Genomic DNA, 14,380 nt, shown 5'->3' with positions numbered 1-14,380 from the left:
CTCTCACACTTTGATTTACTGTAAGCTATAAAATATATTATTTCGCTCGCAGTGCTACTTGTGTGGAGCATGACCAGCTGACGCATTCATTCTAACTAAACTGACTTGCCTTCATCCACATTCGTCCATGGTCATTCACTTTAGCGCTGAGTCAGAAATGTCCTATTTAGGCTTAGAGTTTTTAAACAGGCATTTTTGGGCGGCCCTGCTGTTGTTAGCCAAAAGTCGCCGTTAGCTTCAAGCTAAATATACGTGCCTGGCTCAGTCACAAATAAGTGATGAGGAGGGGGAAACCGTCTTCATGAGTTCAGGATGCCTGCTTCAGAGTACTTTAAAGGGAAGTTACACTTTTTAGGTGAAGTATCACATGAAGCCCCTACTATGAGGTATTACAGTTTCATAGTTCTTTCAATTTCCATTTTGTCTCTATATATATCAGTCCAGTTTTACATTCATATCTTCTTCTTTCCGTCATTTTTTTGTCTATCTTTAAAAAGTGAATTTCCCAAATGTGGGATCAATAAAGTCCATCTCATCTTATGGTAATGAGCTTCTTTGATTGGGTTTAATGTCAATACTTCTGAACAGAAGTGAAGAGAATAGAGTCACAGGACTCAACTTTACATTCATTGCACGTGTAAACCAATAATGTGGGTACATTTGATACTTTATTTTCAAACGATAAAACAAGGTTCAGACAGGTTTTTTTTTTTTTAACATACATCAAACATGAGTTCATAAATAGAAAGTTACAGTGTTTAGACCGATACTCACATGTTCGTGGTAATGAATGGCAGGATGGACATGAATCATTTACGGCTTTCACTTCTAAATCAGTTGTGTCCTCAAGTGCTTTTTCTTTCAGTCTTGAGACGCTATGATCTTTGGTGTGTGCGTCACTTATAAAGGCACATTTAATTTGTGCATAGACTATCCTACAATCTGATGCCACAGCTGGTAAAACATCTATAAATATATTGCATTTAGGGGAATATCACACGCATCAGTTGTCATTTCATCAGACACAGTTTGAAATGCAGCGAACATCACGACGCATCTCGTTCTGTCTCCGTGTCTTCGATGGCTTTAGATTTTCACTTTTTGCTGAAAAGCAGCTCACATCTCAGAGAGAGTGATTTTATGTCTTTGGCACCACAACAGGACACTTCTGGTTCTGTTTCGCTGAATCCAGTCCATCCGCATAAAGCTCCTCTCTTATCAATCTTTCAACATCTTCATCTTTTGCCACCATCTTTTTTCTTTTTTAAAAGGAGTCTGTCCGTCTTCTGGAAAATACTGCTGACATGCTTTTCACAATACCCTTAAACCCAAGAGGCCTCTTTGTGGTCAGCTTGGTGTCCTTCATCCTGTCCACCAGTCCGTGAAACACCATGAGCACGCTGTGGTAGTTCTCTGCAGCCGACACCTCGTAGAAGAGGCAGTCTGTGTTAAGAGCCAGGAGCCGACCCTCCTCGCTCAGTACCGTCCGACGGTGGTGCAGGTCCCTCTTGTTACCCACAATCACGATGGGTGCTTTGTCCACATTCAGGTAGTGTCTGGTGGACTTGATGGTCTGTATAAGCCTGCTGATGCTGTTGAAACTAGCCCGGTCACAGATGCTGTAGACTAGCACAAAGCCGTCCGCCCACTGGACCTTCTTCTCAAACAGTGATGTCTCCACACACAAATCCTGTAAGAGTGAACATCAAATCATCAAGCACGCTGCTGCGGGGCAGTTACTGGATCATTTCATGCTACTTTATTCTGTTAGGTATGCAAAATTTGGAAACTCTGACCATTTTTTTAATACGATCCTCATTAGGGGAGACAAGGTAGTTGGAATTACCTTCATCCTGGCTGAACTAAATGAGTATTTCACTGTTTTGAATGCAATGTTTGTTCAAAAAGTAAATTAAGTACTTCATTTTGAAGATCTGGTTAATGATACCTCCGCCAGCAGGCAACAGCATTATTTCATCGCTGATCTTAACATCTGGGAATTTTTTTTTTTGAAGTTCTTACCGCAGAATAAGGTGAATCCCAAACATTCATGGTGATTTCCCTTCCATCCAGAGCAAAACTGTGACTGTAAATGGATTCTGAAAGACGATCAAATAAAAAGAAAGCAGTTAGGTGACATTCAAGGGCTGCTTTGCGCCGATATTCCTGTCATAAAACACTCACCGATGTCCCCGTACTCCCCGATGAATCTCCGCGTCAGCAGGCGCACCGTCAGCGCTGAAAAGACGACAAACGTGTAACTTGTAAAACGCGACATATGCAAAACTGCGTAACAACTCTACAACACTTTTTTTTGGTTCTTTTTTATTTATTTATTTATTTTTACCTGATTTCCCGACGCTCTCCGTTCCCATCACAACAATGTTAGCATCCATCTTCTTGTGCCGGGCGGCTCTGCTCCATGTGAGGCGGAGGAAGCTGCTGGTGTCTGCCAGGGGTGTGGAGCTCAGACGCGGCTGTTATAGCTCAGACACGTGGGCGGGGTCAGATAGTCCACAACAACAACTTCATGTGGTGGTCACGTTCTCCTGCACTCTCGTTTGTCTGTGGGAGGTAGACGTAGATCAGTGTATTGGTTAAAAAAGCGGGGGGGGTAGTAAAAGGTGGAGTGAATTCTTAGCGCCTTTTGTGATACTTCTGATCTCCCATCCAGTCAGTTTTGTCAAGTTTTGTTGGCTCGGTTCTATAGCTTCACATTGAAGATCAGCCGACTGAAATGATGGGTGTTCTATGGTTTCATTCGTCCATGTCCTGCTGGACCCCTTATGTCCGTGGCTGTTTGTATATTTTGTGTTGTCATGATGTAAAATTATACAATAATTATAATTATATTATTATTATCTTCCCTCCTGTATATGAGAAGCTGCCAAAACTGAATCTCTCATTTGCACGAGCATTCACACAGTCCTTGTGTATAGGCTGCACACAGGCACGTGCTGAAGGGTAGAAACATGGGTATTGTCATGCATATATAGGCCTATTTCCATGCATGAAGTGAGAATGTGTATGAATATGATATGAATCTGTGTGTGTGTGTGTGTGTGTGTGCGCACTGCACGCACATGTGCGAAACTTAATTCGGGCTGGTGCTTAGTTGAAAAATAATGTAACAAAAACATCATCAGTGTGTCCCAAAACATTGCAAGACACTTTGGTGTAATAAAAACATATAAACACTGGCAACTGCAGGACTCCAGCTGCGTGTGTTTTTATTGTATTTTGTCATTTCACTATGAGGGACATGAGTACAAATACAAATACTGTATGTGCATGAATGCATCCACAGGGCATTGCTTGGAGATTGCATTTATGGGTGAGAGCATCACCGGAGAGAGGAAGCCCATCTCAGTTGGAAATAAATTTTTTTTTTTCATCATAGGAGACATTTGTGCAGTTTTCTCTCTGAATGCAGTTCATGTTGGTATCCTTGCACAGTTTTAATTCGATATACTGAAATTCTGAAGTTTTTGCAGTGGTTATACTGCGTAGACTCGTGTATCACATTGACTACACTTGTGTTGGTATTCAGTAGAATATATACACTGAGATTATATTCTGGATGAATGGCCAGGTGAACAGCATCTGCAGCATCTTTGCTCATGCTAGAACTTTAACTTTATGTTTATTGTCCAGATGACATCATTTAGCCTATTACCTACAGCAGGATGGACTGAGTCGGTAGAATAGGAGTAAATTAACATTTTTTCACGTTTAGCCACAGTTCTAGTTAAATAATTTATCATGTTTTTTTGTTTCGATGAGAGCATCATTCAATCCCGGTGTAACTGACACACATCTGGGTGAAACTGAGGGACACTGACCAAAGAGGGGAGTGATGGGATGGTTCCATAGGGTCCCTCCATGGATCAGCTGGTCTCAGGACATTCATTTCTTAACTGTTGCTCTTTAAATTTTTGCAAAAATGACGATCGGTGAAATCACAGCTGCACAAGTTATAAACTCAATTTATACATGCATGACAGTATGTATGTATGTGCAATGGCTTAGAGCTCTAATATATATATATATATATATATATATATATATGTATATATATATTTATTTATATAAGGATTCAGTTTTGTTTGAGGCAGCTTCTCAGCATCGATCATTACCTTCATATTCATCGTCAGTCTGTCTTATGTTGTGATGCTTTCATGGTTACTAATATAATCCTGTTAAAGCCATTTCCTGATTAGATCAAATAAAAGCCATGTAGGCCTACAAGGCAAATATGACTCACACAAGACATTTGGATGGAAAACAGGCATTTTGTCTTTCTCATCCAGCCACGATGAGATGCAGGTTTACATGAACTTTCTGTAATCAGCAGCAGCAAAACATTAGTAACCGTCTTATGGTGAGGACAGCCTCTGAAGAACAGGAACCCTGGGAAGTATGGGAACTGTAGTTTTTCCTTTTTCTGTAGTTTGACTTTCAATAGAGAATCCATCCATCTGTCCATCCATTTTCTACACCATATCTTTATCCATTAAGGGTTGGGGGCGGAGCCTATATGGGTGAGAGGCCAGGTTCACCCTGGATGGGTTACCAGTCTGTCGCAGGGCCATCAGGAGCAATTCGGGGTTCAGTATCTTGCTCAAGGATACTTGGACACCGGGGGAAGTGAGGATCAAACCAGCAACCCTTCGGGTGCTAGACGGCCACTCTACCTCTGAGCCGTGCCTCCCCCTCCATTGAGTATACAAGCTCTATTTCACTTCTTATTTTTCAAAGTTATTTTAAAAGCTTTTATTGCCCACAGCAACAAAGAGTGATCACCTCTTTATGTATCGATCATTATTAAACTAAAACTGACACACTAGTTTGCCAGATTAGAGAAAAGTTAATTAATACCAAATAACAGTACAAATAACTTTGTTCAGAACAGAACGGAAGCACAATAAAAACTGAAACAATATTTATTACATACTTGACATACTAAAAAAAAACGAACACATGGTTATACATCGGGATGCTATTGCATATAAAAATAAACATCTATTCATTTTACATATCATGTATGGATTTGAAGCTGGATATTTTTATACAACATGAGTTGGAATCAATTTTCAGCTCCCCACTCATACAGCTCAGTTCTGTCTTGCTAGCCAAGCGCAGCCACAAGAGAGCAGTAGATTCCAGTGAATGTCTTCGGCTTCGCTCTGATTCCAGGAGCCAGAAGAAGCAGCGAGGCTGCCTTGACACTGATAGGCTGAATACAAACACTTGGAGTGATAATTGGCTGATTCAAGAGCCAGACTGTAACACCCGCCTCCTTGTGTGTGTGTGTGTGTGTGTGTGTGTGTGTGTGTGTGTGTGTGTGTGTGTGTGTGTGTGTGTGTGTGTGTGTGTGTGTGTGTGCGTGCGGTGTACAATTTCCTGCTTTAATCTGCTTTTGCCTGCAACCTGGGTCCTCATTTACATGTTCGCTCCAGACAAGGCAAATACCACTGTGGATGAATCACACTTCCGTTTATCCAGCTGCACTATTATTAAAATATGTTTGTCATAATTTGTTGCTGGGAAAATTGTATTGAGTTGAGTTTTAAAATTGAAACCATAAAACCAGATCAAACAGACCCGTCACATCATCTCTAACATCATTTCCTCTTTTCTATCCTAATAATTTGATTATCCTGAGGCAGGACACTCCAAGATGATCGGTGGTAAATATGTCTGTGGCTCTACTGCTCTCTTTGCCAGCATCTAAAATGTCAGAAAGCATTCCCATGGGAGCGGTGCCTCAGATTTCATCCTCAGAGGTTTACTCTGTCATATGGGTAATTATACTCATAATTAACTTAGCATAAAAATATCTGGGTTTGTTGTCATCATGTTTTTTACTTGTTTAGCAGTGCATTAATTGGAAAGCTACTTAAAGAGAAGTAATGACTTAATAACGAGGGAAGCAGTGAGGTGGATAGATCTCCTCACATGGTCTTTGGATATACACTCATCAATGTGAGAGACACTGACAAAACAAACAGATGAATAATGTATAGATTTAGCATAATGTAACTTATGAATATATGCATCATGATTTATATCATCTGTTCGCAGGGTTTTACGCGTACATAACCTCAAAATGAAAACCAGATGAATAATTAACTGTTCACAGATTAGTGTCTAAATGGCCCTCACAGACTGGTATGAAACAGAGTGAATTACTGCTCTTTAACAGCCATGGAGCCGATTCATTTAGATCCCCCCCAGCTTCAGTCAAGGTAATCAAAGACAGACCATGATGTTAAATACTTCTTGTCTGTCACGTTTATCCATTATAAATAACCCTTTAGCCTTCAGCCAGTTCCTTTATTCAGAGGAGTATGAACAACAACAATGTCAAAATGAGGATCGTATACGACTTTCGTGTGATGCATCCATGTTCCGGTGCTTGTATGAAAGCGTAAATGAAGCATGTCTTTTCCTAAAACATCATCTTTCATATTCTACAATACTTTTACAGCCTTTTTAATGTGCAGCAAGATTGTTGATATTTCTAAAAAGCAGCAGAATGCATTTAGTTGCATACTTAACACATTTATTAGTGCGTTAAAACCACATTTTCCATCAGGAATTACAATAATAAGCACACAAACCTCCGGAACATCCGGCAGTTTTAAATCCTCAACAAGGTTTTTCATCAAAAGCTGCTTCACAGCAGTGTGTATGTCTGCAAATAAATCTTCTTACAGACTTAACTTACACCCACTTTACGAGTGTGATAATTCCACGTTTCGCTGTTTCGGGTGCACGATAAGGAAATAAACTGAAAACTATCCTCTTAATAAAGGACGTTGGATGGCAAGCCTTGTTTGAATTTACACTTGATTTGCAATTCTATTTGAAATGTGAGATTTACAATAGAGGAGGATGAAAGGAAAGCAAGTGAAGCAGTTGTACGACGATCATTTGGTCAGGGCCATGTGTCCATTAGGCTTTGAATCCATGCCCAGCGTATTTATTAAAAAAATATCTATTCTAATATGTGTCATATGCACGTCAGTAAATAAAAATACACCCACATTTCTGCACGTTAAAGATACGGCCCATTTCACGTTCCATTCGGATGGTTCGGGCCCTGGTATTGTGCATGTGGGCTCATTGGAGTGGCTGTGACACACGAAATGCAGCGGGACCATAACTAGTTTTATCAATCACACCTGTGTTTTCCCTGTTTCAATGTGTCAAAGGCTGCTGCTTATGAATACACCTGATATTTCAGAACTTTCTGAGTAGAGATTACCTGAGTTGTTAGGAAACTTACAATGCATTTATGATGCTTGCTCGAGCCTGTGCGCAAGACTGCAAGAAAAGATGCTGGGAGGAGGATTGAGAAACCCACAACACAACTTGACCTGAACGTGAGGGTGGTGTAAGTCCATGCAAGACTTGCCGTCCCGCCATCTGGCGAATGCACCGCATAACAGACAGGTATAAGTATGAGGGCGGGTCATCACCTTTTGATCTTGGGAAACGTTCCCTGTATAGATGCGCTTCAGATACTGAACAGCACTCATTTGGAGTCGAGTTCTAGAATGTAAGTTTTATATTTACTCCCCTTCCTGTTATGTTTAAACAAAACCTCTGGCTTCATTATGTTTGCAGTTTCTGACTTTGTGACTTTGTGTCATTTAGCTTGAGGCAGATAACATACAACAGTTTTATCAGAGCTTTTGCTGCTGAAGCTTCCGCCCATCACAGCCAGATCGGAAGTTTCATGCAAGCCACCCCCCCCACCCACGCAAATATTCTGTGATAACATTTGGATTTTTTTTGCATAAAGGAGCAGACAAATGGGTACAATGATGGAAACCTCACCTCTTCTATCCACTAGGTGGCACTAGAGAACATACACTTGTATTGACATAAATGAGCAAGATAACGCAATGCAGTTTTGATGGAGAATATGTTTACTTCCTGTAACCGCTAGGCGGCACTATGTTAATGAAGTAGATATTCAGCTTGTAGATATCTTCAAGGGGCAGTATGGTGGTGCAGTGGTTAGCACTGTCACCTCACAGCAAGGAGGTTCTGGGTTCAACCTCCAGCATGGGATCTTTCTGTGTGGAGTTTGCATGTTCTCCCTGTACCTGCGTGGGTTCTCTGCGGGTACTCATTGGCCCTGCGATGGACTGGTGACCCGTCCAGGGTGAACCCCGCCTCTTGCCCAAAGGCTGCTGGGATAGGCGCCAGCCCCTGTGACCCTTAACAGGTTAAGTGGTAGAAAATGGATGGAGGTCTTCAGGGTGGGGCTCTCAAGTGAAAAGATATGTTTCCTATCTGTGACGACATATCGAAATTGGCCGCCTCACCATGGTAATATTTTTAATCACTTTATCTCCAAATCTGAGATGGAGCTGGTCCATGTACATGTGCTACATTAAAGCGTCAAAAACAAAAACAAACATGTTATTTCCTGTTGCTAGCAGGTGGTGCAAGAAGGCAGACAAAAAAAAATGGCACCAAATCATGACCTCCTTAGAAAATACATATTGATTAGAGCAGTTAAAAATGTGTGCTACAGAAGCATCAAATAGCCTGCAGTTTGTAAAACAATGAAATTAGAAATGAAAGTCTTTATGTCACCTACAGATGCAGAGGAGAAATCTATATTTGGGGCATCTCAGACAAAAACAGATGAGGCATTTCACTCCAAAGCAAAAAGATCCTTTCTTCAGCAACACTGATATCAGTTGCTTTCAGCTGATAAATGCGAAGGCATCCATCATCATCGGCCACTTATGTGCTGAAGCCCTCATTAGACAGCTGCGATCCAGGACTGCAGAAGAACCAAGAGCAAGCCCATTAGCATGTCATTTCCCAGACAGGAAGGAAGCTTTCAGACGAGCATCATCAGAGTTACAGGATGAGAGAAAAAGTGTCACACACACACACACACACACACACACACACACACACACACACACACACACACACACACACACACACACACACACACACACACACACACACACACACACACCCGCTTCCAAACTGAAATCAGCCCTCCTCAGGCTTTGCCAGCTTTGGCTCTGAATGAGGAGGATCTAGCAAATAGGAAGAGTGAATCGATGTTTAGCCAGCATATGACTGAAAATATGGTCTGCTTAAGTTGTTGTCACTGGAGAAATAATCTTGATCCTCTAAATCATATTGAAAATATGTGGTTTAATCGGCACCTTGTTCGGATAAAAACCTCTTGGCTGGCGTCCCACCGCAGCCGAGTTTGTTAGGTGACCATATGTTGCTTTTAGTTGGGTTGCATTTAACTCCAAGAATCATTGTGTGCTAACAGGGGAAAAGCGAAGCTTGAATATTTCATGGTATAAACATGTTAAGTGTTTTATAACGTTTCTGAAGGCTTTTCAGAAATTTCCCATGATGTCCTCTCTGTCACTCCCATGTACACCTTCACTTTGTGCCTCCAGAGTAAAGAGGGCCACACGTAAAGGACTTTTTTGTTTTCGACTGTACAATAGTTAGATATGTAAAAATGTTCAGTTTAAATGCTATGGTTGAAATCACAACAATAATGAAAGTGAGAATAACACAGTGCAGATAGTGTGTATCTCAGACATGATCCTTGTCTCTAATGACAATTTTTAGAGGTTCATTCCAGATTATATTTTCCCTTGAATCAAAATAACTCCTATTGTGATTACTCTTGACGTATTTAAAATCGAGATCAGGAAAAAAATGATAATAAATACAAAGCAAATGCTAAGAATTGGGTCATTGGGTATTTACTCTAGACATCTTACTGTGGATCAGGCAAGCAGTGGCCACAGGCTTCCCGGTTATTTGCATACATTTGCACAATTTAAATGTTCTACAGAAAGACGGTGACAGCAGGTCTTTATGTATGACATGGAGGGTGAGAGAGTATTGAAGAAATAACTTTTGTGTAAGCCGACTTAAAAAAAATAGTTAAATGTACCTAATTAGGTTTGCTATTATCAAAACGTATGTTGCAAAATCAGTTTCAAATGGAAGAATGTTGTTGTAAAATCACAGGGTGAAACTGAGCGAAGACAAACGATATCTGGTGTTGGCCTGAGCAAAACTGCGGTTGCATGAAATGATCTTGAGCTTGGATGTCCTCCAGTGACAGCGAGGCTTTTGAATGCGCTGCCCAATTAGTCAGCTTTTCAACAGGAATTACCAGCTCACCTCTTGCCAAACACTGACAATCAAATGTCAGCGACTAGAATGTATCAAAGATTAAATCTGCTGAGTGAAGGGATAAAGCAAACAAATAGGCCGTGTCACAGTGGTAGCGCTGGTTTCCCATCATGGAGGAGGTCATTTCCCACCTGGAGGAATTCCCTTCCCGTCTTAAACAACTCTTTACTTTACTCTCCCTTTAATCCAGGAGGGCGACCTTTGATACGAGGGACTCGTACGTAAACCTCGACCATCAGTGAGTTTTTCACAACTGAGTATTGACGGAGGAGCGAAGGCGTAGCAACCTCAGACCATCTATTCTGTCCTGCTGCTATTGTCTCCATCGCTCCATTTACTTGAAACTCAAAACTATATATTTTTTTCCCTGGCTCAGCTTCCTCTCAGCATGTCTGCGCTGACTCCCTAGTTAGGCCGTCCGACTCGTCTGTCTGGTTTTAACAGCTTTGTCTTTTGTTTTGTTTTTTTTCCCCAAAATGTCCACGTGAGATCTGTCAATGCATACACACCTCTGCTTCTCAGAGCATCGCTGTGCAACTTATTCTTTGAAACTTGTTTTATTTATTCATGCATTTATTTGTAATGTCAGATATTTGTGGATTCTTTAGTCCCACGGCTTCATTCCCCCCGGAGAGTGCCAACTGGACCGTGTTGCTGTATGTGTGCTGGGTCTGAAACATCCTACCGAGCAACGCAGACATTATTGCTCTATTTTAAAACTACACGCCGGCCTCTCTATTGATATCAGTGGTAAAAATAGACGGGAGAGAAGCAGCATGAAAATGGTTTAAAATGTAGAACAGACAGCAGCGTGCTATATTTAGATGAGACACAATCACAAAAAGTGCCTCGTGAGGCTTTAGCAACTCTCCATTGAAGCTGCAAATGCCATTTGACTGTCCATATAAACATGCAGTATGTATGCGCCCCAAAGAGCCCCAAGGAGCCTCAAGGAGCCCTGCAAATGTCGGAGAAGAACACAGAGCTTGAGGTGTCGCTCCGTCTAGGTGTGACGTTACATATCGGAGTCTCTCCTATCAGCGTTGTACGGAATGAGGCTGAAAATTTGCTACTGAGAGAATAAACAGTAATAAAGATGATGAAGTGCAACAATATGAATCTGGTTAAAAGCACATCAAATAAGACCCACCTAACACAGATGGCTTCTAATTTCATGGCTCCATTCCACCATAGCTGCTGTCTCAAAACTCAGTTTGTTTCGTTTGGCTCATGATGAAACTGAATAGGACTGAAACTCCTGCTTATCTTACACACACCACACACACACACACACACACACACACACACACACACACACACACGCACAAATGAATATGAATGCTGTGAGGTTATTTGAGGGAGACTGCAGGAAACATGTTTGGGGGCTTTCCACCGATCACTTCATGCAGTATATGGGGATTTTTATGCACACCATCCTCTGCAGAAGTCACTCCCTCCAGGTGAAATTCCATCTAAGCGGCGCAGCATAGCTGGGTGATGGCAGAGGAAGCAGCCCCTGCCTGAACAAGCACTGGAAAGCAAAGAAAGCCAGCTGAAGTCTAACAGGAAACTCTTTAACACTGTACCTTTTATTTGTGTCTTTGGTTGAGTAAAATGAAAGGGTGGAGTCATTTCAGGTAAAATGAACCTTTAATTTTTAGCTTTTGTGAAAGAACCTAAACAATAATTATGACTGGAAGGGGTGTGTTAGTATTTAAAATAAATGATAAAATATAGTACCAAAATAGAGAAGCATTCCTGAAGCGCTTTAAATCCGCAAAGGTGAACTTCAAAGCTGTAAGCAGTAACAACAGGGCCCTGGGAACTCCACGCGTGTCTTGTGAGTGTGTGGTTGCTCTGTTGGTGTATGGTTCAAATACCACTTCCTGCGTCTGCCAGTTGGCACATTGGAACAGGCCTCCCTGATTTGTTTTCATGCAATCACTTCCTGCTTTTTGTGATGACCTCCTTTGTGATCTAGTTAAAAGGAATCAGGTGTGTTGAACATTTCATTTTCTCATCAAAGGCTCGCGAGCCGAAACATCAACCTTGATCTGGCTTCTTTTTACTGATCCCAAATACTGATTGTATCCACAACAGACAACATTTAATTGAGCAGTATGTCACTTCATTGGAAACGTTTGCTCTCTGAGGCCTTACACCCTTTAAAGATATGAGTAAATCAGATGATTTTATTAAATGCAAATCATGTTTCTCTTCTACTGGTGCAACAAAGCACACATTACCAGCTTCTGGCAGTCGGAACCATCTACTCCATGTCTCAGAGTTAGCGTTGATGTTAGCGGTGTTAGCAGAGACATAGCAGCGCACATGAATCCATGTTAAAATTGTACCTGAACCTACACGCATCATGTCAATCATATACTTCCTTTCCATTCCCAAGGTTTCATGTTTTAGGTGAAGGACTTGAAAAAGTCAGCATCAGGAGCTCACTGAGCTTCCAGTGAGAGCATGCCTGTGCATACACACTCTATGATATGGTTGATCCTTTGTTTACAGAATGTTTTAAATCAATTAGCAAAACTTTGACAACAATTTAAAACAGGATTCCATGAAATGAGCTTCTAAAGCATATAAAGAAAAAAAAAAGACATATAAAGACAATGCAGGAGGGTTTTATTTCTGATTCGTTGTTGACGAGGTGTTGCCGTCATTTCTTCCTGAAAAGTTTAAACAGGAAATGTTCTTATTCAGCATTGTTTGGACCTCCATTAATCATCAGACTTCTCCACCTTCCCAGTGTCTCCCAGCAGATGGGTGGGGCGTCATTTTCACAGTCCGCCTGTTTCCAAACCCTATAAATAGCAGCTGTTTCAGCAGGCAGAACAAAACATACTTTTCAATTCAAACATTCCTGGCAGAGGTCCGAGCCGTCTCCGCCCTTCGTTACCTGACTCATTTTCCTGCATGTATGTAAACAGTGTTGCACACACACACACACACACACACACACACACACACACACACACACACACACACACACACACAGAGCTTTATGATCATACACATGCACAAAACGGGAAACAATTTGACAAGAAACACAAACACATTTCAAGTGTTATGTTTTACCCAGAAAGTGATCTAATCAGACAGAGCGCAGTTTTGTTATCACAATATTTTTGTATAAATATTATTTAGAGGACACACTGACCAAATGATAATGTTTGTTTCTTTAATAATGAAATGAATGAACTCAAGCCAGGCATTGGTAATGGACAAGATTTGTTTTCTTTGTCTGGTCCTTCCTGTTGGATGAAAACGTGAGAAAATAAATAAAATATGCAGCTTGAGATGATTGTTCAATTCTTAGTTCCCAAACTCCTAACGGGGTTCCAGGATGTATCTGAGGGGTCGTGGGATGATTAAAGACATCAAAAAGAAAATCTCATATGGATTTATAGCTTTAGAGCCTTCACACACACACACACACACACACACACACACACACACAGCTGCTGGTGAGCATTTGTATAAATCCAAATTAACTTTTCCGGCCTTGAAAAGACAAAAACTCAAAGTTTGGTTGAACTTTATTTTGAAGAAGCCAAAAGAAGCTGGGCCACAGTGAGACTTTTAATTCAAGACAGAAAGCAGTGAAGCAAATGAGTCACTGCTACTGAATTATAATGATGTTCAATAAATGTAGTGAACAACACACACACACACACACACACACACACACACACACACACACACACACACTGTTGCAGCTAACTGTATAAGTTACAGGATCTGAGAACCTTCAAACAATCCTTCTGAAAGTGAGATGTAACCCTCCCTCTCCTTCGGTAGACTTCCTGTCCATTCAGCTTTTAATATTTACATACTTTTCTCAGTTTTGGCATCCCAGCAGGGTTTTACTGTAACACAGTTTGTCTGATTCAAAGCTGTGAAAGAAAAAGTGTCAGCTTGACAGTTTAAGTTTTGCGAGGCTGAACATTGGAAGCAACACGCAGGAAGGACTTAAGCGTGGGAGTGTGCTGGTACAGAGTGAAGGGAGTGTCGATGAATGATGATCATTTCTGCATTGGACGACAACCAGCACCCAGCCTGAGACGAAGCAGACCACCCTGAATCACCGTCATCATTTATAGCTTTCTGTATGGATCACTTCATGTTTTGATTTCATCTATTTTAGGGAAGCGAGAGA

The 14,380-nt window shown here is 41.2% G+C and overlaps 1 protein-coding gene across 1 annotated transcript; it reads right to left on the bottom strand.

Annotated features, from left to right (window-relative positions):
- Nucleotides 1-660: 660 nt before the first annotated feature.
- On the bottom strand, nucleotides 661-2,441 carry LOC147258866 (ras-related and estrogen-regulated growth inhibitor-like protein A). The gene is made up of 4 exons (XM_086207788.1): nucleotides 2,348-2,441; nucleotides 2,185-2,238; nucleotides 2,023-2,099; nucleotides 661-1,690 (listed from the first exon to the last, which is right to left on the bottom strand). The coding sequence occupies exons 1-4, from the start codon at nucleotides 2,394-2,396 to the stop codon at nucleotides 1,265-1,267; spliced, it is 606 nt and encodes a 201-aa protein (XP_086063914.1). The 5' UTR covers nucleotides 2,397-2,441; the 3' UTR covers nucleotides 661-1,264.
- Between the last annotated feature and the right edge of the window lie 11,939 nt (nucleotides 2,442-14,380).

Source organism: Aulostomus chinensis, chromosome 7 (assembly GCF_037954235.1).
Source record: "Aulostomus chinensis isolate RoL2024-O1b breed Wild chromosome 7, RoL_Achi_v1.0, whole genome shotgun sequence".
In the NCBI taxonomy this organism is placed as follows: domain Eukaryota; kingdom Metazoa; phylum Chordata; class Actinopteri; order Syngnathiformes; family Aulostomidae; genus Aulostomus; species Aulostomus chinensis.
This window is presented reverse-complemented; position numbering and strand designations above follow the sequence as displayed.